The sequence below is a fragment of the Oryx dammah genome, unplaced genomic scaffold (genome assembly GCF_014754425.2).
Source record: "Oryx dammah isolate SB20612 unplaced genomic scaffold, SCBI_Odam_1.1 HiC_scaffold_2, whole genome shotgun sequence".
NCBI lineage: Eukaryota > Metazoa > Chordata > Mammalia > Artiodactyla > Bovidae > Oryx > Oryx dammah.
Window position 1 is genome coordinate 191,134,398 of NW_024070186.1, and position 25,781 is coordinate 191,160,178.

Genomic DNA, 25,781 nt, shown 5'->3' on the forward strand with positions numbered 1-25,781 from the left:
TAAGGAACTCCTGATAACAGTGGGGGCCACAGCCGGGGATGAGAAGCCCCAGGGATCTAAAAGGACAGTCGATGATCTGACTTAGCCATGGCATGCGTGAAGCTAGAGGGCAACCCCAGGGGTGTGGCCAGCCAGGTCAGGTCTTGAAGGACCTTGAAAACCGCTGTTAGTGCTGGGAGTTGGTTTGGAAAGGGATGGGAGTGAGGGAAGGCTTTGGAGCAGTGTCACGAAATGATCACACCTGCACTTAAGGAAGCCCGATCTGGCTGCCTTGGGCAGGAAGACGATGGGGAGAAGGAGGCCAAGGGCAGGGGGCCGGGGTGGGGGGCACAGCTGCAGTGGGGCGGGTGTGGGGGATGTACCCCCGGGAGGTTTGACAAGGGTGGATCTAGGCCAGGCTCACCGGGGGCAGGGGTCTGGGCATGGTCGGAGTCGGGGTGGGGGCGGGGGGAAGTGGCTGATGCAGCTGTCAGCACCGAAGAAGCAGGCTGGGGAGGTGGGCTTCAGGCCGGGCACGGGGGCCCAGCCACCTCTCCTCCCAGCGGGTGGCCAGAGCGGGATGGAGTGGGAGCTGGGACTTGCAGTAGGTCTCGCCTCCGGGCAGCCCTGTACCCCCTCCCTGCCTGGCAGAGTCTCTCTCATGCTTCCTTGTCCTTATGACCCATCCCTTATTGACCCCAGAACATCTCTCTTTCCTGCCTCCCAAATTCTCTCTTCCTGTGTCCTCTGCTCCTCATACATCAGAAAGTAGGGACGGTCATTCATTCATTCATCAAACATGAGCTCAGCAGAGCTCAGCAGCTCCTCTGAACTAAAACACTCAGTTATCATTGTCATCTCCAAGCCCCATGCTCAGCACTGGAGAAAGGGAGAAACATCCCTCAGTCTAATGGGGAGTCAGGCCCGAGAGCCCGTGACTATTTGGGGATGGAATACGGGTTACCTGGGACCATCCAGAGAGTTCACTCCAGCGGGCGCACTGGCGCTGGGGGCAGGGTGGCCCACCTGGTTGACGTTGGAGCCAGCTTCACAGATGGTCCCCAGAAGAGAAGGACAAATCTGCCAGTGGGAAAAAAAAAGGGGGGAAGGGCATTTCTGGCAGAAGGAACAGGCTGAACAACAGTCCTGGAGGAGGGAAGGGTCTCGGGCACTTGGGGAAGAGGGTGGCTGGAGAGGCTAAGGAACGTGGGGCGAGGCTGGAGAAGGAGGCCTCGTGAGAGGCCTTAATGCCAGGCTGCAGAGTCTGGCCTTTCTCCTGCAGGCGGCAGAGAAACCAAGGGAGGTTTCCCACAGGTAAGCACGTGGCCAGAGCAGTTTCAGGAAGGTCATCTCTGAAAGGCAGGCAGGACTGGACAGATGGAGTGGACAGGGGGCCAGCGGTAAGCTTTCAGGACACAGGTCACGGGGCCTGGGACCTCCCCTGCTGCAGCTGGGACACCCAGAACCGTGGCAGCCATGGTCTCCAGGTGCAGAGTACCAGCCTCGGTATTTCCAGAACAGTCCATGAACAGCAGGTTCCTGGGACCCGCCCATGTACAGCCTGATTGTAGGACCTGGGGGGGCTTGAATATTTTTTTAACGTTTCATTTTACACTGGAGTAGAGCCGATTAACCATGTTGAGATAGTGCCAGGTGGTCAGTGAAGGGGCTCCGCAGGGACTACCCATGCTAGCAGCGCGAATCGGGGCCTCTTTGCTTTACAGATGCTCTTCCCCTTGCCTGCATGCTCTTCTTCCTGCTTCCTTTACCTCCTTGACCTTCAGTCTCTGCTCCCGTGTCTTTTGTGCCATGCCTTGTTCCAAGCCCCCAGGTACCACCTCTTTCTCGCCCCGCCTTTTATATTCTGTCCTCCTGGCTGCCTCCCTCGGTAACCATCAGGGGCACCCATTTGGCATCTCCCATGTGCCAGGCACCATCGCAAGGGTTTCACACGTCCTAACTCATTTAGTCCTCGCAACGTCTTACAACAGAGTCAGGTCACAGCGGAGGCTATTGAACCACAGAGAGGTTGTTAACGTCACCAGTGTCACCCAGCAAAGAGGCTGCAAAGAGGCTTTGCTGTTCTGTGACGTCCCAGATGAGGAGACCTTTGAGGGCAGCGATCCTGTGCAGAGCAAGCACAGGGCCTGGCACGTGGGAGGTGCTCAGTTTTCTCATCTGTAGAATGGGCAATTCCCCTCCAAGACTGTTCCACAGCTTGGGTGAGTCCAGGGCCCTGGTGGGGGCTGTAAACTCTGAGGTGTACGGACTGGGATGGGGCCGGGCGTGGCAGCAGAGGGGGAACTCCATGCTTGGACTTTGGGGTGGAACCATTTCTCAGACAGGATGCCTTTCTGCCTCCTCTGCTGTGCTGACATTCAGCCTCTAGTAGAATCAGACTCTCTCAGATCTGGCCAGGGGCTGGGGAAGGGGTTGTGGCCAGGGTAGGGTCAAACCCCCTGATGAAGATTCTGGGGCCCAAGGCAGAGCCAGGCGGGGACTCAGAGAGGCCGTAGCTGCCAGAGTGACCCCCATTATCCCTGTGAACTTACAGGGCTTGTCCTTTCCCAGAGCAAGGAGGGCCCCCCACCCCCCCCGCCATCCCTGCCTCCCACCCACCATCCCTCAAGAGCCATAGGTTATTGTCAATGATGTTGTTAATTAACTGCTTAATTAACTATTTAGGCTAATCAGATTAATTGACATTAATTGGCTACCATTTGTCAAGGGCCCTGGAAAGTGGTGCCTCTCAGAATTAAAGCATATGACTGGGTCTGGGCAGGGGCGTGGGACGGAGTTGTCGGTGCCCTTCGGAGCTGGGGGAGCTGGCGGCAGGCAGAGGCAGGACGGAGTGCCCAGGTGGTGCCTCTCCCGGTGGCTCACAGGGGCGGTCCTCGGACACCTGAGTCCTGGGTTTTCATGCTTTGGGAACTGCATCACCCCTTCCTTTCCCATAGTTGCATTTAAACAAAACAAAAAGTCCGATCAAGTACCAGAGGCAAGAGTGAGTACTTTCTATCCCCAAGGGCTGCAAAGACCTGAGTGGGGAGAGACCTTAAAATCCTAAATAAGCCATGATAAAAGTAGGTCACCACCTAACAACTGTGAGGATGACGTGCACATATTTGTTTTTTTAAAAAGGGAAAGATGAAGCAGTATAGGGTATATCAATGATGCAAAATATTAAACAGTGATAAAATGATCCAATTTGCATTATTTAGTCAATGACAGCCCCCAAAACTCACAGTACATTTTTATACCTGTTTTAAAACACAACTTACAGTTTTAAATTATAGCACTTGAAACAAAAAAGAAAAAACTACTATGAAATGCATCCTACGTTTTGGAAAAAGAAAAAAAAAAAGGCAACCCACTCAAAACTGAAAGTGTGAATTTGTCTTCAGAGCCATTCTTTCAAGATTAAATGGCTCCCACATCTAGTCCGATGCTGGGCTGGAAGATGGTAGCCTGCAGCTGCATCTGGACTTTTTCACTGACCTCCCCCCCTGCTCCAGAGGGTCCCTTCCCCTCTCTGGTGAATCCGTGGCTTAGCTTCCTGATGTGCTTACAGGGGGGCATAGGAGGTGTGGGTTTCAAGTATTCTGGAGATGAATACAAATGTGAGGGGAGAAAGGAGGTCCATTTTGGTGGGAGAGTCAAGCTCCCAGGATAAGGGGTCCTTCAGGGCGTGAGGAAATCTCCCGGCTTGATGACAGAGATCTCAAGCTTGGTAAGGGAAGATTTAGAGAATGAATGTGGGGTCTCTCTCCCCCTTTACTGCCCGATCCTGCAGCCCCTGGGGAAGGAAGGACCAGATGAGACTGGAGGCGGTTGCCTAGCAACGAGAGGCGCATCTGGATCGATGGGAATGGCAGACGAGGCTCCAGCCCCCAGCCTGACTCTCTCTTTGATCTCACCCGGCCCAGCAGAAACCTGGGGGGGATGCCCAGGGCAGCCTGCCTGATTAAAGCTGAGTCAATAGAGGGAATTTTCCATAATGAGATTGTGTGGGCAGCAGAGGCAGCTGCCCTGTCTCCCTGCTGCACCCTCCCCAGTGGGCGGAAGGGGCTTGTCTGTCTGTCCAGCACACACCCTTCCTGCTGATAGCTCCAACAGGGGTATGGGGTACATCGTCACCCAGCTTGGACTCTTCGAAGTGTTGGGCTGCCAAGAATTCAGAGCCCAGCCCTGCCCTGGCCCCACTAGTATCCAGGCCCAAGTGCTTAGTCCAGATGGAGAAACTGAAGCCTGAAAAGGGAAAGAGATCTGGTCATACAGCTTCTAGCCCATCTTCCCTTTCCTTAACCCAGCCCTCAGGTGTGAACCAGGGCAGGTCTGACTTTTGTGGAGAGAAGCAGGTAGAGGAAATAATGAAGCTGATGACAACTCGGGGCACCTCTGGTTTTACTCCAGACCTCCCCTGGTGGCTCAGCTGGTAAGCCGCCTGCAGCGCGGGAGACCTGGCTTCGTTCCCTGGGTTGGGAAGATCCCCTGGAAAAGGGAACAGCTACCCACTCCAGTATTCTGGCCTGGAGAATTCCATGGACTGTGCAGTCCACAGGGTTTCAAAGAGTCAGACATGACTGAGCTACTCTCGCTTGCAGCCCTAGAGGCCAGCTTGGGAGAGTCCTCAGAGAGCATGGTGTCCTGACACCTTAGGTGGCTCTCTCCAGGACGCTACCCCAAGGCCATCTGGCTTGAGCCCGCCCCAGGACACAGAGGTCACCACTTCCCTGGCAGCCCGGGCCATCAGGGACAGCTCAGCCACGATGAGGTTCTCCTCTCAGTCTCCTCCCTGCCACCACAAATCTCCGTTCGAGCTCAGGCAGCCACAGGGAATCTGTGGCTTTCTCTTCCCTGTCTGGAAGTCTACAGTTCTCTGAAGGCCACTGAGGGCCGTGAAAGGAAATAGAGTGGGCTGGGTGGGGGCAGGGATTCCTTTGTTCCACTGAAACACAGGGGAGGGGAGACTAAAACACAGCTTGCTTGTCTGCTTCCAGTTCTGGTCTGCACAGGCTGCTTCCGGTCTGTATTGACCTGGTCTGTATTGTTTTCAGTGGCCAGTATTGTGAGTTCTCTCTGCTCCACTGGTCTGCCTTGGTCTGTGGGTTCCCTACGTTGTTGTCGTTCAGTCGCTTAGTCGCGTCCCACTCTGTGCAACCCCATGGACTGCAGCACGCCAGGCTTCCCTGTCCTTCACTATCTCCCAGAGTTTGCTCAAATTCATGTCCACTGAGTCAGTGATGCCCTCCAACCATCTCATATGCTGTCATCCCCTTCTCCTCCTGCCTTCAGTCTTGCCCAGCATCAGGGTCTTTTCAAATGAGTCAGTTCTTTGCCTTAGGTGGCCAAAGTATTGGAGTTTCAGTTTCAGCATCAGTCCTTTCAATGAATATTCAGGACTGATTTCCTTTAAGATGGACTGGTTTGATCTCCTTGTAGTCCAAGGGTCGCTCAAGAGCCTTCTCCAACACCACAGTTCAAAAGCATCAATTCTTTGCTGCTCAGCCTTCTTTATGGTCCAACTCTCACATCCATGCATGACTAGTGAAAAAACCATAGCTTTGACTACACAGATCTTTGTCAGCAAAGTAATGTCTTTGCTTTTTAACATGCTGTCTAGGTTGCTCATAGCTTTTCTTCCAAGGAGCAAGCATCTAATCTGAGCTCCTGGTTCTTCTCTGGCCTGTCCTGGTTTGCAGTGATCTGCACTGGTCTCATTTAGGCTGTCTTGCTTTTACTGTGGGTTGCTCTGTAGGGAGCAGATAGCTGAGGCCTCTCTGTCCCTGGGGACCTGCCATCCAGGCCCTCTGCTCTAGGAACTCAAATCAGAGCCAACAGGAACAAAGACAGGGCCCAGGGCTGGTGGGCAGGAGACTAGTGCCAGGCAGGGCCTTCCTATCCATTGAATGACAGAGCTGGACTCCAGGGCTTACCAAGTATGTGACCATGTGGTCTTTGCAAATATCAACACATGTAAAGTCTGGGCATAATGAGAGTGGTAACCAGGAAACTTTGCCACCGAGGTCCCCAGAGATGGAGGTGGTAATAAACAAACAAACATACAAAAAAAAAACACAAGTAGCGAGCTCCCCATCAGTACAAACACAGGTTGGGTTTCAACAAATGCTCATAGATGGTTGCTTTGTGCCAAGCTCTGTGCTGGGCAATAGGGGTGCAAAGATGGACACAACCCAGTCCCTGCCCTTAGACAGCCCTCACCAGGTCAGGGGCACATAGTCACAACAGAGCAAGGTAAGCACTGAGGGTGGGGACCACAGGGTGAGGCTCTGGGAGCAACACAGAGGTGCATCCCCCGGTGGAAGTCTGGGAGGGCTTCACAGAGGAGGTGATGCCTGAGAAGAGTCCTGTAGGATGAACCAGAAGGGGAAGAGCACTCCAGGCACAGGGAGCTGTTGGGTAGCATGTTCTTGGGTGTCTCAGAGCCCCGAGTATCTGAGATACAAGGGGGCTGGACAGGTTGCCCGGGACGCAGGTGCCAGCTAAGCTGCCTGGCCCTCTCCTGCAGACAGTGGACATGCCCTTCCTTCCTGGCTTCCCTCAGACACCCCACCTTGGCTCTGGGAACTCCGCCAACCCGCTGCCTCCATTCCACAGCACAGTCTGAGTCTGCAGGGCAGGAGACAGCTCCAAGCCTGCCTGCCAGGCGCGGCTGCCCCCTCCGCACCACCCCGCAGACAGCACTGGAGCAGGGCGGGCAGGAGGGGGACCATGAGGGCTGCTGTCCCTCCGACAACCAGCCCTCCCCCTAAGCCAGCCAGACCCAGCCCAGGGGCTCTAGCTGGCCTTCCCCTGGCTCCAACAGGAGCAGCAAGAAGCTCCGACTGTTGAATAATTGAGAAGGCTTTCAGCTCTCTCCCTCCCCCCCGCAGCGTCTTCTCCAGGGTTGGGTAACAAACAGCGGTGCCAGCGTCTCCCAGGAGAGACTCCAAGGAGGCTGGGAGGAAGCTCGCTCGGCTAACCCTCTCGCTTCCAGCCTACCGAGCGCCTTCCTCCCCGGCCTCGCCCCGCAGCATCTTCTTCCCTGTGAACACTGGTCCCCACTGGTCTGTGTCGGGGGCAGTCTACTAGTCTTCACAAGCGGACACTGATCTGATGCATTATCAAACACATCAACCTCTGATTTCTACTGTACGTCTTCCTGATTAACTCATGCCTGTAGTGGCTTAGACGAGCTGGTGTTGTTTATGGGTAGTACATTACCAACTCAATGGGCACGAGTTTGAGCAAGCTCTGGGAATTGGTGATGGACGGGGAAGCCTGGCATGCTGCAGTCCGTGGGGTCGCAGAGTCGGACATAACTGAGTGACTGGACTGGACTGAACTGATGGGTAGTACAGACACTAAATGCTTATACACGGAACTTCCTACGGTCCTGGGCACTGCCACACTGGGCATGTGTTCATTCCCTCACCTCTAATGGCAGGGGGTGCTTAGATTAACCCCATTTTACAAATGAGGAAACTGAGCAAAATGAGGTCAAGTCGCCTTAGGGCCCATAGTAAGTGATTTGAACCCAGGCCGGCTCTTCTGTCACTTGCTGGTCCATCTTGGTTAATGTGGACCGAGCTGTCCCTGAGAGTCAGACCTTTCTCCAGGGCAGAAGCCACCAACATCGAAGGCTCCAGGCAGCCAGAGAGATCTTTCTGAAATGCAGAGCTGACCGTGACTTTCCCAGCCCAGCAGCCTTCATGAGTTCCCCACGGCCTACAGGGTATCCCTAGCTCCTCCGGCCCCTCCTGGCCCACTGTGCACAAGCCCAGGGCTCTTCCCTTTTTCTCTCCAAGCCTTCTTCCCACATGCCCCACACTCTGCCCAAGACATCCTTCCTCCCCTTCTGTGTCCACTAGCTCCTACTTATGTTTCATGATTCCTCCTCCAGGAAAGACCTCCCAGCTATGCTGCTCCGCAAACACGCTCTAGCTCAGTTGACGTCTCTGCCGCCTGTCCCCCGTCCCAGCAGTTATCTTGCTTCTTCACCATGCCTCTTCCCCTGCATCCCCTCTGGTGAGCCTCAGATTCTCAGAGTAGCTGTGACATGAGTAAGTGACCTGCCCTTAGGGCTGAGAGGCCATCTCCCATAACTCCCCAAGCCCCACCGCCTGGGGCAGGGAGGGAGCACAGGGAAGCTTGTTCTGGCCGTGGACCTCCTGGAGGTCTGGAGAAGGGTCCCCACGGGGAAGGGAGGGGTTGGCTGGAGAACCCCCTCCACCAGACACTCTGGGGACACTCACCAGCATCAGGGGTGCAGCCTGGCTTCAGGGCAGGGACTGGGGTGGGGAAGGGGTGCACCCAGATTCCTTGGACACACTGGAGATGGATTTTCTTTGCCAGATTCATCAAATATCTTGATAAAAACCATTGTTGTTTCACACTCATTTCTACAAAGACCCAGACTTGGTTTCACAAGCTAAGTGCCTGGTTTCCTTGTGTGTTTATCAGTTCCACCATGTTTGTGACAATTACAAAGGATTTGGTTTTTTTCCTCCAGGAAACTCAGGAAGCACGTCCCTCCCACTCCCTTACCTTGCTCCACACTGGGCTTTTTCTCTGGAAGGGCTAACCCTGGGTTTGCAGTCTCCACCTTCATGGGAAGACTGGTCGCCATCACACACCCCACTCCATCCTGACCCTCTTAATTCCAGGTCCCCGGACCCCACTATCCCTGAGCCTTCAGCCTGTGTCACACACACCCCTGCCCCTGTTGGACCACCCCCTTCCTTAGACTCATCCTTCACAGGACCACTTCAAACACCTTTGCTCTTGTGAAACCTTCCTTGACCATCACAGGCAAATACAGACCCACCCTGGTCTCTTTTTTGCTCCCTTGGCATGGGACAGGGTGGGGACGGGGGTAATCAGGATCTGTCTTCAGAACAAGCTTGTCACTGAAAGAATGAATGATCCCACCACCCTGTGAGGGAGGGAATTTTTTTTTTCGTTTTTTTGCTGCTGCACAGAGCATGTGGAATCTTAGCTCCCTGACCAGGGATCAAACCCATGTTCCCTGCGTTGGAAGAGCAGAGTCTTAAACACTGGACTGCTAGGGAAGTCCCGAGGTAGGGACTATTGTCTCCACTTTATGGATGAGAAAGCTCAGGCTCGGGGACGTTTGGTAACATTCCCTGATCACCCAGGGAGAACTGGTAGAAGCAGAACTCGAGCTCGAATCTTCTGATCCCAAACTGAATGCTGCTTGTTCCTGAGCCAGTGGGAGACAGCAGAAGGACCTCAGTGGCAAAAGGTGGTTGAACTGTGTGCACAGGTCGAGAGTTTACAGGAAGCTGTAGGAACCTGTACCTTTGAGGGTGCAAAAGCCCTGCATCCTCCCATCATGACTGGGGAGCTGGGCCTCTGGCCAGCAGGGGAGCGGGGAGAAGGAGCCCCCTGGAGAGTGATGCTGCCCGCTGAGGGAGAGAAGTTTCTAAGCTTTGGGAGCAAAAGGGGTCCCTGGGTTGGTGCCATGTGGGCTGGGGACTGAGTCAGTGCACGTGAGATGGGAGATGTTTGCTGAGGCCAGTGGGGGGCGGCGAGGGGGAGATGGTGGCCCAGGTCATCCTTGCCCTGGGCTCTGGCCTCTGCCCTCTTCTCCCCCGACAATCAGCAACCTTAAACACCCGCAGGTCTCAGTCCCCAGCCCCCAGTCATAGCTCAGCCTTCCGCACATCTGGATGTCCAGGGACTCCTCACCCCCTCCACGTCCGGAAGAGGACGGTCATCCCTGACAAATCACCACTGCTTATGAGACATTCGCGGCATCCCAGGCACTGTGCTAGCATTCCATGTGCCCTACAAGGAGGGTGCTGTTATTAGTTCCCGATCATCAGCAAGGAGGGGCTTCCCTCGTAGCTCAGATGGTAAAGCATCTGCCTGCAGTGGAGGAGACCCAGGTTCGATCCCTGGGTTGGGAAGACCCCCTGGAGAAGGAAATGGCAACCCACTCCTGTATCCTTGCCTGGAAAATCCCATGAACAGAGAAGCCTGGTGGGCTGCAGTCCGTGGGGGCATGATTGAGCGACAAACACTTGTGACTTGTGTGATTAGCAAGGAAACCAAGGCACAGAGTTTAAGCTACATGATGAAGGTCACTCAGCTCATGAGTTCCCAAAGGGCACAGCCCTGTTTCCCGGCCTCAAGCCAGGTTCCCCAGGGCAGGACCCAGCCTCCTGACGCACACATGTTCCACTGTCCCTCTCCCCCGACCTGGGCCGCTCACTCCCACCCTCAGCATCCACCCCTCTGAGCTTTGGGATGAGTGATGAGCTCATTAACTCAGAGACCTCTGTGCCTGTCAGCAGGCTGGACCCTGCAGGACAGATGGGCTGTTGCCCCATCAATTAATGTCTACCAGCAGGGCTGGACTTGCAGGTACCAGCCGCCAGACTGTGTTCCATCCTGTCCTCAGCCAGGCCTGCTCAGGGGACCCAGGCTGGGGTCTGAGGGAAGGAGGCAGGCCCAGGGACTCAGCTGTGAGGCTTGGAAGTCAGAGCTCAGGCCTTTTAACCACTTCCTGGCTGGCAGAAGGGAGGATGCTCCCCCTCCCCCCATGACTCAATCCGCACATGGGTTTGGCCTACCTGTGGGACCTGACCCAGTGCTGGGACGGCCCCCAGGCTGAGCTCTGGGCGGAGTTGGTGTGGCTCTGGCCACTGGCTACAGACGCAGGGAGGAAGCGGGCTGAAGGCTTGGCTCATACATACATTGCTAGTATAACCTAGACTTCCAGAGCAGGACAAGACTTGTGGGGTCTTTGAGTCCAGCCTCTCATTGTCCAGTAGCGAAGCAAGGGTCCAGAGATAGAAACAGACTCATTCAGGGTCTCACAGCCAAACGGGTAGAGAAAAGACTTCCCATGTGTTGCCCTGTCTCCAAGGAGACGCAGCGTCAGTGTCCCCAAGCGTCTTAACAAGTCAGGGTCAGGGTCAGGGTCAGGGTCACGGCTCTAGATCTCACAGCTGCCTGTTTGACCCCACAAGCCCCTCCCCCTTAACACAGCCCAGTTTATCCTCCATATTTTCCATCACAGCAAATGGCTGCACCTGGTCACCCAAGCCGGGACCCAGTATCATCTGAGGCACCTTCCTCCACCCCACACCCAGTCTTGCCCAGTCTGTCTATTTATTTCTCGAATCCTGGTCAGGCCCTCGCTGCTCTGGAGTCCCTGTCTCCAGCTCCTTCCGCCCCCTTCTGGGAAGCCTGCCCCGACCAACCGCCTGGAGATGCAGACTCTTCTCAAATTCTCTTCTATCACACTATGCTGTGATTACCTATGGTTTCCCAAACCAGCTGGTGAGCTCCCATAGGGCCAGGATGGGGTCTTGTTTGTCTCCAAATCTCCAGTTTGTTGGTGGGGGAGGGAGAAGATGGCAAAGGAGAGTGTGCTGTGTTTGTCAAGTGAACATAATAGTCTGTCTCCTATTTAAGCAACTCCTGTAATGGGAAACTCACTCATCCTGGGATAAGCCACCTAGCTTTTATTTATATTAAATTATTTATTTGTTTGGTGGCACTGGGTCTCAGCTGTGGTGCTTGGGATCTTCCACCTTCCTTGCTGTGTGCAGGATTTTTTTTTTTTTTCAGTTGCTGAATGTGTGGGACCTAGTTCCCAGACCAGGGATCAAACCCAGGCCCCCTGCATTGGAGTCTTAGCCACTGGACCACCAGGGAAGTCCCCCTACTACTTAGTTTTTGTAAAATTTTGTTAGTGGGGGAAAAAATCCTATCTTGAGCTTATATGAAGTCCACTTCCTCACAGGAGTCCTGGTTTTGTCTTGTAAAACCATCCAGTTTGGCTAGGGGCTTACTCCTTTAAGTGGGGTTCAAGATCTGGCAAAGAGGAAACTTGTTAGAAAAGCAGATTATCAGCGCCCACCCCAGATCTACTGAGTCGGAAGTTCTAGGGGTAGACTCCGGCCATGGGCTTTCCAGGTGGGTAAAGAACCTGCCTGCCAATCAGGAGATGCGGGTTCGATCCCTGGGTCAGGAAGATCCCCTGGAGAAGGAAATGGCAACCTACTCCAGTATTCTTGCCTGGGAAAGCCCATGGACAGAGGAGCCTAGCGGGCAACAGTCCATGCAATCTCAAAAGAGTCAAACACGACTTAGCAACTAAACAACAACAAGACCCTGGCCATCTATGGTTTAACAAGCCCTTCAGGTGACTCTACTAATAAGATCTGAGAACTGCTGTTCTAGACACTGGCTCCCAATTGCTGTTCCATAGATGGTCTGTATCAGAATCACCTGGAGAACACTGACAATTTCACCCTCCGAGATTTTGATTCAATAGGTTTCGACAGGAATCATATAAAATACAAGACACTTAGTTTAATTTGAATTTCAGATAAACAATGAATAATTCTTTTTAGTATGAGGATGCCCCAAATATGAAATTCATGAAATTCAAATTATTTTAACTGTGCATCCTGTATTTTTATTTGCAAAATCAGGCATCCCAACCTACTTCTAACAAGCTTCTCAGCAGACTCAGCCAGGTTTGGCCTAAATCCTCCAACCACTTGTATATTCTTATCACTTCCCCCTTCCAGACATTATATTTTTGTTGATGTAGGCTAAGATAACATGCGCTTTTGGCAGCCACATTATGATATTGACTCAAATTGAGCCTGTGACCACTGAAAACCCCTAAATTCTTCCTAAATATGCTCCTTCTAACATATGTCTACCTCACTCCAATTTTAGAAAACTTGTTTGGGACCCAGCGTGAGGATGTGGCATTTCTCGTTATCCGGCTTCACCTTCTCAGACTCCTTCCATCTTTTCTGTCTGTTGAGTCTTTTTAGATTCTGACTCTGAATTTCTGAACCTTCCCAAGTGGTCGTCTCAGTGAATCTGGTCATCAGGTTTTCAAAGTTCTCTCCAGTCAATGGCGAACATACTGGATCAGACATGGGCGAGGACGGAGCCCTGCGGTCCTTCTCTAGATACCCCCATCTAATGTGACAGGGACCCATTCATCAGCTCCCTCTGAGCACAGGTTAATCCGCCCACCAATTAAAATAGCACAGAATATTAGTTCCCACCAACACAGTGTCTCTCTCTTTATGAAATTTCACAATAACTCTGTAATAGATAACATCAGATAAGGGCTTCCCTGGTGGTTCAGATGGTAGAGTCTGCCTGTAACTCGGGAGACCCAGGTTCAGTCTCTAGGTCAGGAAGATCCTCTGGAGAAGGGAAAGGCAACCCACTCCAGACCTGTCATCTGCAATAACTTCCTGGTCTGCTGGTCCAGCAACCCTGACTAGTAAAGAAGTGGGCTCAGCATACAATGATTTGGTCTTAGGGCCCTGGCCGCTCCGCTAGGGGCTCAGGGGTCTTTCTTTTAATAACGTCCCTCAGATTCCTGCCTGGCACCCTCCATTACCAGGGGAAGCTGGCAAAATTCACCATCTGTCCTAGTGGAAACCCAGACAGCATCCGTCTTCTGTCTTCTCACCCCTCTCTTCAACTTTAGTCGCTTCTGAAAGACTGCCCCCAGCAGCCTAGCCACCTCAGCCAGGCATTCTCCTAGTGCTGGCGATAGGGTTTCTCAGGGTGTGGAGACCTGAGTGCACTCAGAACTGCTCCCACCAGCTTCCCCTGCTGCACCCTCAAGGAGCTCAGGCCAAGTTCTTGGCTGGGGAGCCTCGCCCACATCAAGGGCAAGCATGCAGAGCAGCATCACTGAGAACCTGTCTCCACGGCTCTCTCGGCACCCGAGCACTCTGCTCCCACACCCCCGGTGCGTCTTTGGCATTGGCAGGTGCTGGGTAGGCTCAGGGGAGCTGGAATGAAGGGCTGGTCCCCTCCCCTCGAAGGGCTAGACCAGGGGTCAGACGCAGACAATAAATTGAGCCTCAGTATCTAAAGAGGTGAGGACAAAAGCTGTGGGGGCACAAGGAGGGAACGGCTCATCCTTCGTCAGAAGCAGGGAAGGCTTCCCGGAGGAGGTGACATTGGGACTGAACTCTGAAGGATGTGCTGGAGTTCCCCAGGTAGGGAAGAGAAGCAATGGAATTCTAGCACTGGGAACCACGTGGGCAACGGCTCAAAGGAATGGGAGTGCACGTTTGGGGACAGGTGACCCAGGCTGAGGAGCTGGATGTTGGCTTCAGGATAAAGTATAGCACTGGATAAAGCTGCAAGACTGTATAAGAAGAAATACAAAGGGGTCTTGAAGGCTGTATCAGGGACCCCACCTATAGTCGTCAGTCCTATCTCCCTTTTTTTTCAAACTTTAAATTTTTTATTTTGTATTGGGGTATAGCCGATTAACAATGTTGCGGTAGTTTCAGGTGAACAGAGAAGGGACTCAGCCATACATATACAAGGATCCTTTCTCCCCCAAATGCCCCTCCCATCCAGGCTGGGACATAACACTGAGCAGAGCTCCAGGTGCTATACAACAGGTCTGTCTCCCTGTTTGTCTCTTTATTCTGCTCATAGGCACTGAGCCCCATGTGTTTCAGACGCTTTGCTAGCACCAGGAATTGGGGCTAAAAAGCCCTCGGCCCACAGGTGGAGTGAAACCTGTGAGCCCACGATGACAGTGAGGGGGGAGAGTGCCAGAGAGGAGAGGAGGGAGGCTTCCAGAAAGTGGTGATGCCTGTGAGCAGTGACTTTGAGATCATGCCAGAGTCAAGTAAGAGCATCCTAGGGAAAGGGAGCAGCGGTGGGAGGGAGAGGAGGCCTGGATGCAAGAGGGATGGAGGATCTGTGTGGGCGTGGCAGTGGACAGGTTGGTTCAGGAAGCAGATCCAAGCTGTGTCAGGACTGGGAGCCAGGGTGACCGGAAGCCACTGGAGGCTGTTAACTAGGGCATGGCAGGGTCTGATTCGCTCCTGGCCCAGTCTCCCATGTTGCTGATGGAAGATGAACAGAAAGAGGTCAGGGCAGGGGGGTGGGCAGACAGGATGCTGATGCCAGAATGGACCAGAGGCAGAGGCTTGAACTGAGGTGGTAATGAGAGAGAAGGAGATGGGTAAATGTGAGCAGTATCAAGATGGAATATGGGACCAAACTTGATGTTGGTGAGCTGTGGTGGGCCAGGACAATGGGGGTCTCCAAGCTCCATGCATGGCCCTGGCTCACGGCATGAGACAAGCAGAGCTCTGTGTGGGGCTTGGTGAGTGGGTAATACTTGTGAGTTACCCTCGGAGAAAGCGTGGGAGAGCTAGGGCTGCAGGGCTGGGGTAGGGACAGGCAGGAAGCAGGCAAGGCTTAGAAAAACAGCTTTGTTCTGTAAAGCCCAAAGAGCCTTCCTGAAGAATCTGGATGATGCTTCCAGGCACAGGTTGAGAACAGAAGCTCAGAGAGGGGCAGGAACATCCTCAGGGTCACACAGCAAGGCATGGAGAACCCTGGCCTAGACCCAGACACTTGGGCAGATGAACATATGAAAGGAGCTTGTGTTACCATTGTCACCTCCTGTCACTCTCTCCTTCAAGGCCTTTTTCCTCTCCTGGTCCCCCTCTCTCTTCTCTGTCTTTCAGACTCCATGGCTCAGGATACTTTGAGGCCAGTGAGGAGAGTATGTGTTTTGGGGGCTGGAGGGGTATTGCAGGAAGGCCCCATCTGGGATGTCCAGACATGCTGGGTTCCTTCTCTTCCCACCTCCCTCCACCCCTTCCCTCCCTCCCATCCCACTCCCTGGGAAGGCAGCCTCCCTGTTGCTTAGCAACTAGCAGAGCCTTGGAGAAAGGAATTGGAAATAGCTCGGGAGGTGCCTCCCCTCTGTTAAGATAAGTCCTTGGTGTGTATGTGCGTGTGTGTGTGTGTGTGTGCATGTCTGTGCAGGGTACATACAGGTGCACGCTCTACTTTGGGCCGTGGAGCCACCACTTCTCACCTTCCAAGCCATGCTTACTCCCTTCCCACCCTGAGCTGGCGAAAGGATGTGGCTGCCTGGAAAGTTAATATCAGTGCCACTTCTGGTCACAGCCTCACAAGCGATGTTTCCAGAACAAAGGAGGGGATGGCCCTGTGGGCTTCAGCCCAGATAGGCCCCCACCTGGAATGCTGACTTTGGAAAAGTTAGCCAGGTCGAAGTAGGAACTGAAAACTGCATCTGTAGTGGGAATGGAGGTGAGCCTGGAGAAGGTTCATCTTCTGGTCTCTGCATGGCTGTCCGGGAGCAGACTGGGATGGGGAGCACGTGTGGTCTGTGACTCCAGGGACCAGAGCCAGGAAAATGGGTACTGGGGAGTGAGAAGCTGGTATTAAACTGAGCCTGAAGGAAAAACAAGAATAAAACCTGGGGAACTGCCAGGTGTGCAGGCAGGGAACAGGCATTGGAACCGGGGCAGAAAGCTTTGTCCTGGATGGTTACTAGTTCCCTGAAGGCGACAAACCTCCTTTAGAAGCCATCTAGTCCGCCTTGAATCCACCCCATCTTACCGATGGGACAGCCCAGTGTCCGATGCCCCCTCATGCCCTGAGGTGTGACCCACAGGTGCAAACCTGCCACCGTCCGGCTCTGCAGCCAGAGTGGAAGCGGATTAGAGCCATGAGTGGGCCTTTAAATCTCCAGGATTAACCCGCGCCAAGAAGAGCTTAGCAGGTGGCCGAGAAGTGACCATCCCACCGGATGTCTCTGTGTGTCCCGCAGGGCCGAGGCCAACCGCTCCAGGGGCAGCCACTATGTCATCCACCGTGAACAACGGGGCGGCCAGCGTGCCGTCCCCGCCCGACGCGGCGAACGGCTTCCCGCAGCCGGGCGCCTCGTCGGGGGCCTGGCCGCGGGCAGAGGAGGAGCTGCGCGCCGCGGAGCCCGGCCTGGTGAAGCGCGCGCACCGCGAGATCCTGGACCACGAGCGCAAGCGGCGCGTGGAGCTCAAGTGCATGGAACTGCAGGAAATGATGGAGGAGCAAGGGTGAGCAGGGAAGGGGGAGGGGCGGGGCTGTGGGCGGGGCCGGGAGGGACTCGGGGCGGGGCCAGGGCGGGGCCAGCGTTGGGATCCCGGAGCCTGAAAGGTCAGAATCTGAGCTATTGCAGGCCCAGTTGAACTTTCATTCATGTATTACTTTATTCTACCAATAAGCTGTCTTGAACTCCTGCTCTATATAAAGTTCTCATCTGGGCTTAGAGTCACAGCAGCCAAGGAGACACAGCCCATGCCTACGGGAAACATCCAGTCTGGTATAGGAGAGGGGCATGTAAACGTTAAAGACAACTCGAGGCCTCCGTTTTCCCGTCTGTAAGATGGGTGGTTCGAGCTGCCTGGTCTATAGCCAGGTGCGGCAGCCAGGCAAGAACGCACAGCGGGCCCCTACTACGTGTGAGGGCTGCCTGTGATTTCAGCAAGGGAATTCCAGCCAGCAGCCACACCCAGAAGCTTAGATTTCACCCTGTCTAGTTCAGAACCAGGGGCACACAAGTAGGCCAGATGCTGTGCTGGACAACACTGGTCCCCAGAGCCGAACTGGAGTCACTTCCTCAAAGACCCCTCTCCCAACCCCTATTCCTTCCCCATCTTAGAAGGGAAACAGGCATGTTAACACCAACTCCACCATAAAATAGGTTAGAATCAGGATTATAGAAAGGACAGCAGGACAGGAAAGGTCAAGTGCTTCAGGAGCTCGGAGGGGAGATTCTGATAGAAGACATTTGAATGGGCCTTGAAGGATGAGTAGGAGTTCGTCAGGCTGAAAAGGAAGGATTGTGCATCAGTCAGTAAGGATTTAGGGACCTCCCCTGAAAATCCAGTGGAGACGGGACAGCCATCGTGGAACTGGAGGCAAAAAAGAAAAAAAGAGAACAGAGTCATTCCCATCTCTACCTCTCCAAGGAAAACTGGAGTTTCCAAGGCTCCTTTCTGCATTTGCCTGAGTACTTTGAAACTACTGGGCTTGCTGTTGAGGGAGTCAAAGTGGGGAGCAGGGCCTGCCCAACAGGCTGGCACTGTCAGGGAGCTGAGAAATCAGAAAGGCCCAGTGCGTTAGCGCCTGGAGCCACGTGGGAGCAGACCGCCTGTGTACAGCGGTCCTTCCAAACCACACCTTTGTCTGTTCATCCCCAAGAGGCAGCCAAGACAAGGCTCACTCGTCCCTGTGGAGCCCAGAAGACACTGAGGCTCAGACAGAGATTGTCACTACCACCACAGGCCCTTAGGAAGGCAGGGCCAAGGCTGCCAGGCAGGGCGGCTTGTAAGAAAAGGGCGCAGGAATTTGCTGTTCACCTCCAGCTGGAGACCAGGTGGGGGTGCGGAGGATCCCTGCAGAGAGGAATGGATGGGTGGAAGGCTGTTGGAGACAGACAGAAAGGAGGCTTCCAGCTGGTAATGAGAACAGGCTTGATGAACTGTGGATGTGACCGAAGAAATGAGATCCCTGGGGGTTAGGGTGGGGAGTGGAGTATCCTTATGCAGAGAGACCTTAATTAAACCTGCAGATTCTGCTGAATTGAGAGACTCCGGGAGTGGAGGGAGTGTGGGCGGGTGGGCGTTGCTAGGGAACAGACGCCTGGGACAGATGAGAGCCAGCCTTCGGCGCTTCGTTCTAGGAAAATACCCCTTTCCCCACACAAGTCACGCCCCTTCTCCCTCACAGAGCCCTGCCCACTTCCCCTCACAAACCCCGCCCTCTTCCACTCACAAAGCCCCGCCCCCTTATGGGGCCCTGCCCCCTTCCTAAGCCCCACCCTCTTCACCTAACTTTCTCCATAGGAAAGTTCTTCTCGCCCCAAGCTTTCAGAGAACTCCTAAGGGCCCTCACTCATGGCAGCCCCGGCCCACAAGTCCGCTATCTCCCCCTGCCGTGGCAGGCTTCTTATCCCAGGGGGGCAGCCTCAGGTGAAGGGGGATGGCTCTTGACCGTGTCTTTGGTATCTAATCACCTGGCATCAAAGGCTCATTCCTCGCTGGGATGCACCCAACAGGTCGTCTCCAGACATTCTATCAGGGGCCCTTCCACCATCCAAGCCCTCCCTCCAGGTGGTCGTTAGACTGGAGTCTCCCGTAAAGCTAGCTCTCCGGTTACCAGCTCTCTCCCTCTGCCATCTCTTAGCGGCTGCCCCGTCGGTAGAGGCCACAGCCACTCTGGAACCCAACAGTCGGGGCTTCCAGCTCTGCCCTGTGACCTTGGGCAAGCCATAGCTACTGGCCTGTGAAGTAGGGGGTTGTTCTGAGGGGCCTGTGGACTAAGGCAAGTACAGGGCTCCTGCACCCCCTCCAGTCCCCAGAAAGTGCTCTACAAACACTAGGGATCTTCGCTCTGCTAAAAATCCGGTCATTAATATCCGTTTCAAGAAACACTGGTTCATTTGCATTTATTTACCAGGTTCGCAGGCATTTGACAAATATTCCTGCTAGTCATTTTGGAGAAGGAAATGGCAATCCACTCCATCACTCTTGCCTGGAAAATCCCATGGATGGAGGAGCCTGATAGGCTACAGTCCATGGGGTTGCAAAGAGTCGGACTCGACTGAGTGACTTCACTTTCCCGCTAGTCATGGAAACACACATTCTTTGGCCCCATTAAAAAGCAATCCCTTTCTTAATACTGATGGATGGTGGCTAATTCACTGGTGATGGATGCTGCCTTTGGCGCCATCTTCCTGGGCAGTCTCTATGGGCAGCCCACAGTCACTGTGGAGGCGGGGACAAAGCCCCCAGCCTCTATGAGGTGATGTTCCAGCCTTGGCCCCAAACATCCCCCTTCCCACATCCTACCCACCATGCCCCTTCTCATGAGGACTACTGAGCTGGGCTTGGAGCTTTGAGCCCTCCCCTCTCCCTGCTCTATTTCTTCATCTGTAAAATGGGCCACTACCACCACATGATGAAGATCAACTTAATGACCAAGGAAGTGATTTTCTAGGAAATGCTGGATCTGGGCAAAGGCAGGCAGAAGGAGACATTTTCCACTCTGGGGACCTCTTTTAAAATGTATTGTCCCCTCACCCCACCCCAGCCCCAGAGGGCAACCCAAGAAGTCCCCAGAGCAAAAATGAATCTGATGCATTTTTCCCAAATGGTGGAAGTGGCAGTGAGGGAGCCAGACTGGCTGGGGAAGCAGCTGAGCCAGGAGGCTGGGGTGCTGAGACAGGCATCCTCGCCCTGCCTACCCTCTTCCCCGTCCGAGCCCTTGACTGTTAGCCAGCTGGGCCTCCTGCATGGCCTTGAGTTGGCAGGTGCTGTCGCACCCACAGGGCATGGAAGGTTTGGATACCAGCCTCCTTCTCCATCTCAGCCTTTGCCTCCTGGGAGAGCAGAGGGGAGAGGTTCAGGTGATTCGTGACCCAGGACCCTGCTGACCTGGGAGGGGTCTAGGGTAGAAAAAGGCACAGAGCCTGGGACAATTAGACCCTCTGTCCCCATCGCTCCGGGACAAATAATCCTCAATCACCACCATTTCTTGACCACCTGCTGTGTGCTAGGCACTGTGCAAAGTGCTTTTACGTATCATCTCCCTTAATCCTACAACAATATTGAAAGGCAGGTTACTATCCCATTGTACAGGTGTACAGACTCAGACTAAGAGAAGCATGTGGACTTGTGCAAGGTCACAGATCTAGAAAGTGGGAGCACTGAGATTCAAAAACTGTCACACCAGAATTCAAAAGCATTTTTGGAGGCCCCATGTGGCAGGCAAGGTGCCAGATGCTGGGGACACAAGGTCAATTCAGACAGACAAGGTCCCTATCCTCGGGGAATCCCCAGGCCAGTGTAGGGTGCAGAAGAGTCAACAGATGAAAACTAGTCCAGAAACCACCCCTCCAGGAGGAACCAGGAGGCTGAGGTTGCTATGGAAACACAAATGTTAGCACCTAACCTGGCTGGGGAGGCAGGAGGACTCGTCCTGCTGTAAACTTCCCATGAGTCACATCTTTGTGTTCAGCCATGGTTATTTCCACAGAGTAAACCTGGAAGTTAATTTATGAATCAAAGCTATATTCCTTTTTTTTTTTCCCAAAGGTTTTTGAAAAGAATTGCGAAATTGCTCTCCAAAAAGGCTGAGTCAATCCCAAATGCTTGTTGAAGGAGAGGAGGGAAGAAGAGAGAAAAGAGATGGGGTCCCTGACAGGGAAGGATGTACCGTTTTCATGGATAGGGTTGAAGGGGATGGGCTTGCTGTGTGCACAGGAGAGCTCATAGCCACATGACAGAGGAGGTGGGACTCCAGGTCCTATTTGGCCACCATGGTTTCTGTCCAGGGCGGCCCAGGAGGAGGAGAGGGTAGGAGCTTAGGAGACAAGACTCAGTCAGCAACAGCCACTGACAGCTGGTGTGTGCTGGGTACAGGGCCAGGGGCTGGGTGAGCACAGACGCCCCAGGGGTCAGCATGGACATGGGCTGGGAGGCCTGGACAGCTGTCACACTGGTGGTGTGGGAGAGGTGACAAGGACCCCAGGATGCAGAAACAAAGGTGAGGAGTAGGTGATTCTGGGCCCAGCCTGAGACTGGGCTCAGGGAGGGAGGGAGGGCGGAGGAGAGAAGTCAGGAGCCTCCATCCAAAGCCCAGACTACTCCCCCCACCCCCATCCCAAGCTGGGTAGCCATGGATCTACCTCTGGGATCCTGGACCAGCCACTTGGTAGCCTTGACGTTGTAGAGGCAGGGATGCCCTGAGGCCCTCCCCAGGATGTGGTGAGGAAAGCAGAAAAGGCCACATATGTGTCAAGGTCAGGGGTCTCAGTTCTCCCCTAAAATGTCTCCAGAGAGGGACTGCAGCCTGGATGTGGGAGGGAGGCCTGTCCCAGGGTGGGACAGGCCAGGAGGAAGAGCCCGGTCTCCCCTGGGAGATCTCCTCACCTCTGGGAACACGCCCTTTAGTTTATGTGTTGGCTTGCCTGGTTGTTGGTTTAGTTGGTTCGTCGACTGATCTGGTGCAAAATGGGTCAGCTTTGAGCTTCCCCAGCGCTGAGAACCTTGTTGGTGGTGTGACCTTGGACAGGTCATATCAAGCTGGAGATTGCCTACGTGACTGAAGGCTGGGAGGAGGGCCTGGGGGGGCAGGTGGGGAGGAAACCAGAGCCCAGACTGCAGCTCTCACCTTCCCTGTGCCCTGCAGGTACTCAGAGGAGGAGACCCGGCAGAAGGTCAGGACTTTCCGGCAGATGCTGATGGAGAAGGAGGGAATGCTCACCAGGGAGGACCGACCTGGGGGCCACATGTGAGTGCTGCCAGGGTGGGGGGGCCCAGGGCGGGGGAGGGGGCAGCCTCCGGTCAGCCCTAGGCAGCCTTTCCCAGGGCTCACTCAGGTGGTCGGGGCTGGAGGTGGGAAGAAAGGAGAGGAGACAGAGAGGGCATGGTTCTTGTCCACCGGAAGCTCTGGCCTGGCCCAAGGCACTAGGCAAGTGCTGCTGGGCACCTGGGCATCACTGAAGTCCTCTCCCTGCCAACCTGGGTTCTATGTCTGGCCCAGCGGTGGGAGAGAGAGCCCATATCTCATCTCCGGGAATCTTGGGCTGCAAACCAGGAGACAAGAGAAGTGTTCTGTCCTCAGTGTTGTTATTGGCTGATAGACTAGTCCCTCCGCCCCAACTATTATCACCTAGATAGTGGCCTGCTGAGTAAACACGGATGCTGGAGAGAAATGACCAGTGCACCAAAAGCCATCACTGGCTTGGCCAAAGGCCCATCCGGTAAAGAGAGCACAGGCTCTGTAGGGGTGACATCTCTGCAGCTGACACAGGACAGGAGGAGCACCGGGTGCCGTGGGCTTTGGATAAGACAAGGAGGTTACAGGGAGGCAGACTTCGTCTCGGAGAACCGTCAACCACTCGAAACCATACAAAGTTGAGCAGCTGCCTGCCGTAGGAGGGCAGGGCCAGCCTGTCCCTGCGAGTGTCCTGATGTGATGGCAGGGTGGGCATCTTGCTGAGACCTTAAGTCCCTGGGCACCTTTGTTGGCAAGAAAGTAAAACAGCAGCAGTGCCTTCTGAATGCTTTTCCTTGCTGTTGTCTTGAGGGCAAACAGCATTGCAGGAGGAGATGGATCTCGAAGACAGGGAAGCCCAGCCTATAGAAATTGTAGACTATTTCGGGTGGGGGGTTCCCCTCCTAACCCCAGTTAACCTCACTTCTCTGGCTTGAGCAAGAGCGCGAAGCAGAGTCAGTGATGGTGATTTTCCCTGATGGTCCAACAGTTAGGACTCCACGCATCCACGGCAGGGGGCACCGGTTCAATCCCCAGTCAGGGAACTAAGATCTCAGATGCCACGTGGTATGGCCAAAAAGGGGGGAAAAGAACCCCAAAACCAGAGTCAGGCCAGCCTCAGGCTTGGGGGGATTTGTGGGTGCTCTAGGGGAGCCAGGCTCAGCCGGCCTGCTCTCTCCCCTCAGAGGTCACACCACACCACTGTCTCCCGAGCCTCCCAGAGCCCACAGCACCCCCTCGGCAGGGGCTGTGGCTGCCTCAGTAACACCCCGCAGGTTCATCCCCGCCCCCAGGCCAAGGTGAGCTGCTCCCTCCCTTCCCTTCTCAAACCTCCAGACAGCCAGATCTTTCCACTGCTGCCCATACCACCTCCAAAACCATCAGGTCCTGCCTGTCTGACCTGTGCCCCCTCAAATGCCCCCCAGGGCTCCTCTGGAAAAGCAGCCACCCTCTCCCCTTCCATCCAGTGTGAGGGCAAGAGGCCTCTTCCAGAACCTGCCTTTGCCACCTTCTCAGGGCCCTTCCAGCGATAACCGCCCCTCCAGCCCACACCCTCCCTTGGGCTCCTTCCTCTTAGTCGGCTTCTGGTCCTTCCCCAACCCTGCTTTCTCCTCCAGCCGCCAGACCACACGTTTCTCTCTTTTCTCCATCAGATTTCTATAGAGCGTGCAGTACACATTGTCTCCACTTCCTTAAGCCACGGAGATCCAGCTTCTGCCCCCATGACTCCCGTGACCTGCTGCAGCTGTCTGAGTCTTGCTTGGCCTGGCCCGGGCGCCTCCGCAGGCCTGCCCTCTCCTGGCACGTGCCACCGCTCCATTTCCCCTCTGGAAACCTGCTTTCCCTCTCCCTGGCTTCCAAGAGTCAGCCCTTTGTGACTGTCTTCCTGCCCCTCTGACGGCTTTCTGCTCCTCCCTTCCTCCTGCCCACTTCTCAGGTCTTGTCTCCCCACGAGGATCTGCTAGGTCCTCAGGTCTGCCTTCCCTCTTCTTCCTAGGGACCCATCCATCCCCAGCCGGAATGCCCTCCTGTTAGTGGATGACTTCCAAGTCTTTTCCAGTAGTCCCGATCTTCTCTTTCCTTGAATGAATGAATAATGCATTTAAGAACCAGGACATGTTGGGAAGGAGGTCACGGAAAGGTTGCAATGTCCATCGTCTGAAGAAATGTCCCTGAGGGTCTGTGCTGTACACCCAACCCTGTACTAGTGCTATGAGGTGGGGGGGGGGGAAGAAAAAGACATGCCCCCTGCTCTCTGGGTGGAAACACAAACCTCCAAGGAGGACTCCTGCTCTGGAAGCAGGGGAGAATATAGATTTGGCAGGGTCCCAGGATCCTACTAAAATGTTAAAGACGTAGAAGACAAGTTTGTTAGCAGTTTGGTTGGTGGCTCGGACAATAAAGAATCCACCTGCAAAGGAGGAGACCTGGGTTCAATCCCTGGTTCGGGAAGATCCCCTGGAGAAGGGAATAGCAACCCATTCCAGTATTCTTGCCTGGAGAATCCCATGGGCAGAGGATCCTGGTGGGCTACAGTCCATGGCATTCCAAAGAGTCTCATATATTTGCCCCGTGCTATGAGGAGCTATAGGAGAGGCCCCAGGCCTGATTTATCTCTCTTCCTGCCACCCTTGCCCCCTCCCCCCAGCCGCAATAGGCCTGGCATGCAGGCTGAGTGAGCAGAAAGGGCCGCCTCTTTGCCTGGAGGCCTCCTTCTCCCCTGTGTGAACTCAGTCATCTGTCAACTGGCCATTAGGCTCCTGGCAAAAGGGAAACAGAACTAGTTAATTAGTGAAACTGCTGTCAGGAGGAAGAGCGTGTGACAGGCATCTCCTCCCAGGTCAGAGCCCTTCCCAGGAGCAGCCGGTCCAGCAGGGGTCCCGGGTGATGCTGGGTTCAGCCCCGATTGGCCCTTGGTCCCTCTGCAGTGGACTGTGGCTGGGCCTGCTTTGGTCAGCTCTGTGGGGCTCGGTGTGTTCTGTCGCTGGGGAAGAATGCCTCCCCGGCCTATTCCACAGACGTGGTGAGGAGTAAACTTGCTAACAAATGTGAACTTAAGAGCAGAAAACACTAAATAAATCTAGAATTCAGTGCAGACACTCACAACTGTGTCTACAAAGCAGGAAGGGGATGGCTGAGCTAACATCCATAGTGAGGAAGCCCAGCCAGTAGAGTCCAGGGCCAGCCTGTGTGCGCATGAATTCTCAAAGTCAATTGCTTAGGTGAACTTGCATTCTTAATCAAAGATCCCCAAACCATAGATATTTCTTTCTGTCCCTGGGGCCTCAATTTTCTCATCGGTGAAATGGGAGGATGCAATTTCTCTAAATCAGAAATTGGTTCTGAGTGGAATGTGAACCATGGAGAACCATTTATACATTAGAGAACATTCTCATCAGTGGTATTATTTATGATATATATTATAATGAGCCAGGAAGGTCAGAACAGGAGAACCCAGTGTCCTGGCCCTGAGAGAGCCTGCAAAGTGGACGTGGTGGCACCAGCTGCACAAAACCAGCAATACAGGCCTCAGCCTAAGTCTGTTTACATCCCTGGAACTGCCAGGACAAGTCTTACCAGAAGGTTCTGAGACCTTGTATGTCTCTCCAAACATGCATCTCCTCTATGCCTGTCTATTTCTTTTAAATTTTTTTAATTTGTTTGGCTACATCGGGTCTTAG

The 25,781-nt window shown here is 54.2% G+C and overlaps 1 protein-coding gene across 1 annotated transcript in view; it reads left to right on the forward strand.

Annotated features, from left to right (window-relative positions):
- SRRM3 (serine/arginine repetitive matrix 3) overlaps window positions 1–25,781 on the forward strand; it is a 53,946-nt gene that overhangs the window by 5,669 nt on the left and 22,496 nt on the right. The window contains exons 2-3 of the mRNA XM_040266702.1: window positions 16,610–16,874; window positions 22,012–22,113. Of these exons, the coding sequence (XP_040122636.1) occupies window positions 16,642–16,874; window positions 22,012–22,113 (335 nt within the window). The 5' untranslated portion in view covers window positions 16,610–16,641. The remainder of the gene's footprint in view (window positions 1–16,609; window positions 16,875–22,011; window positions 22,114–25,781) is intronic.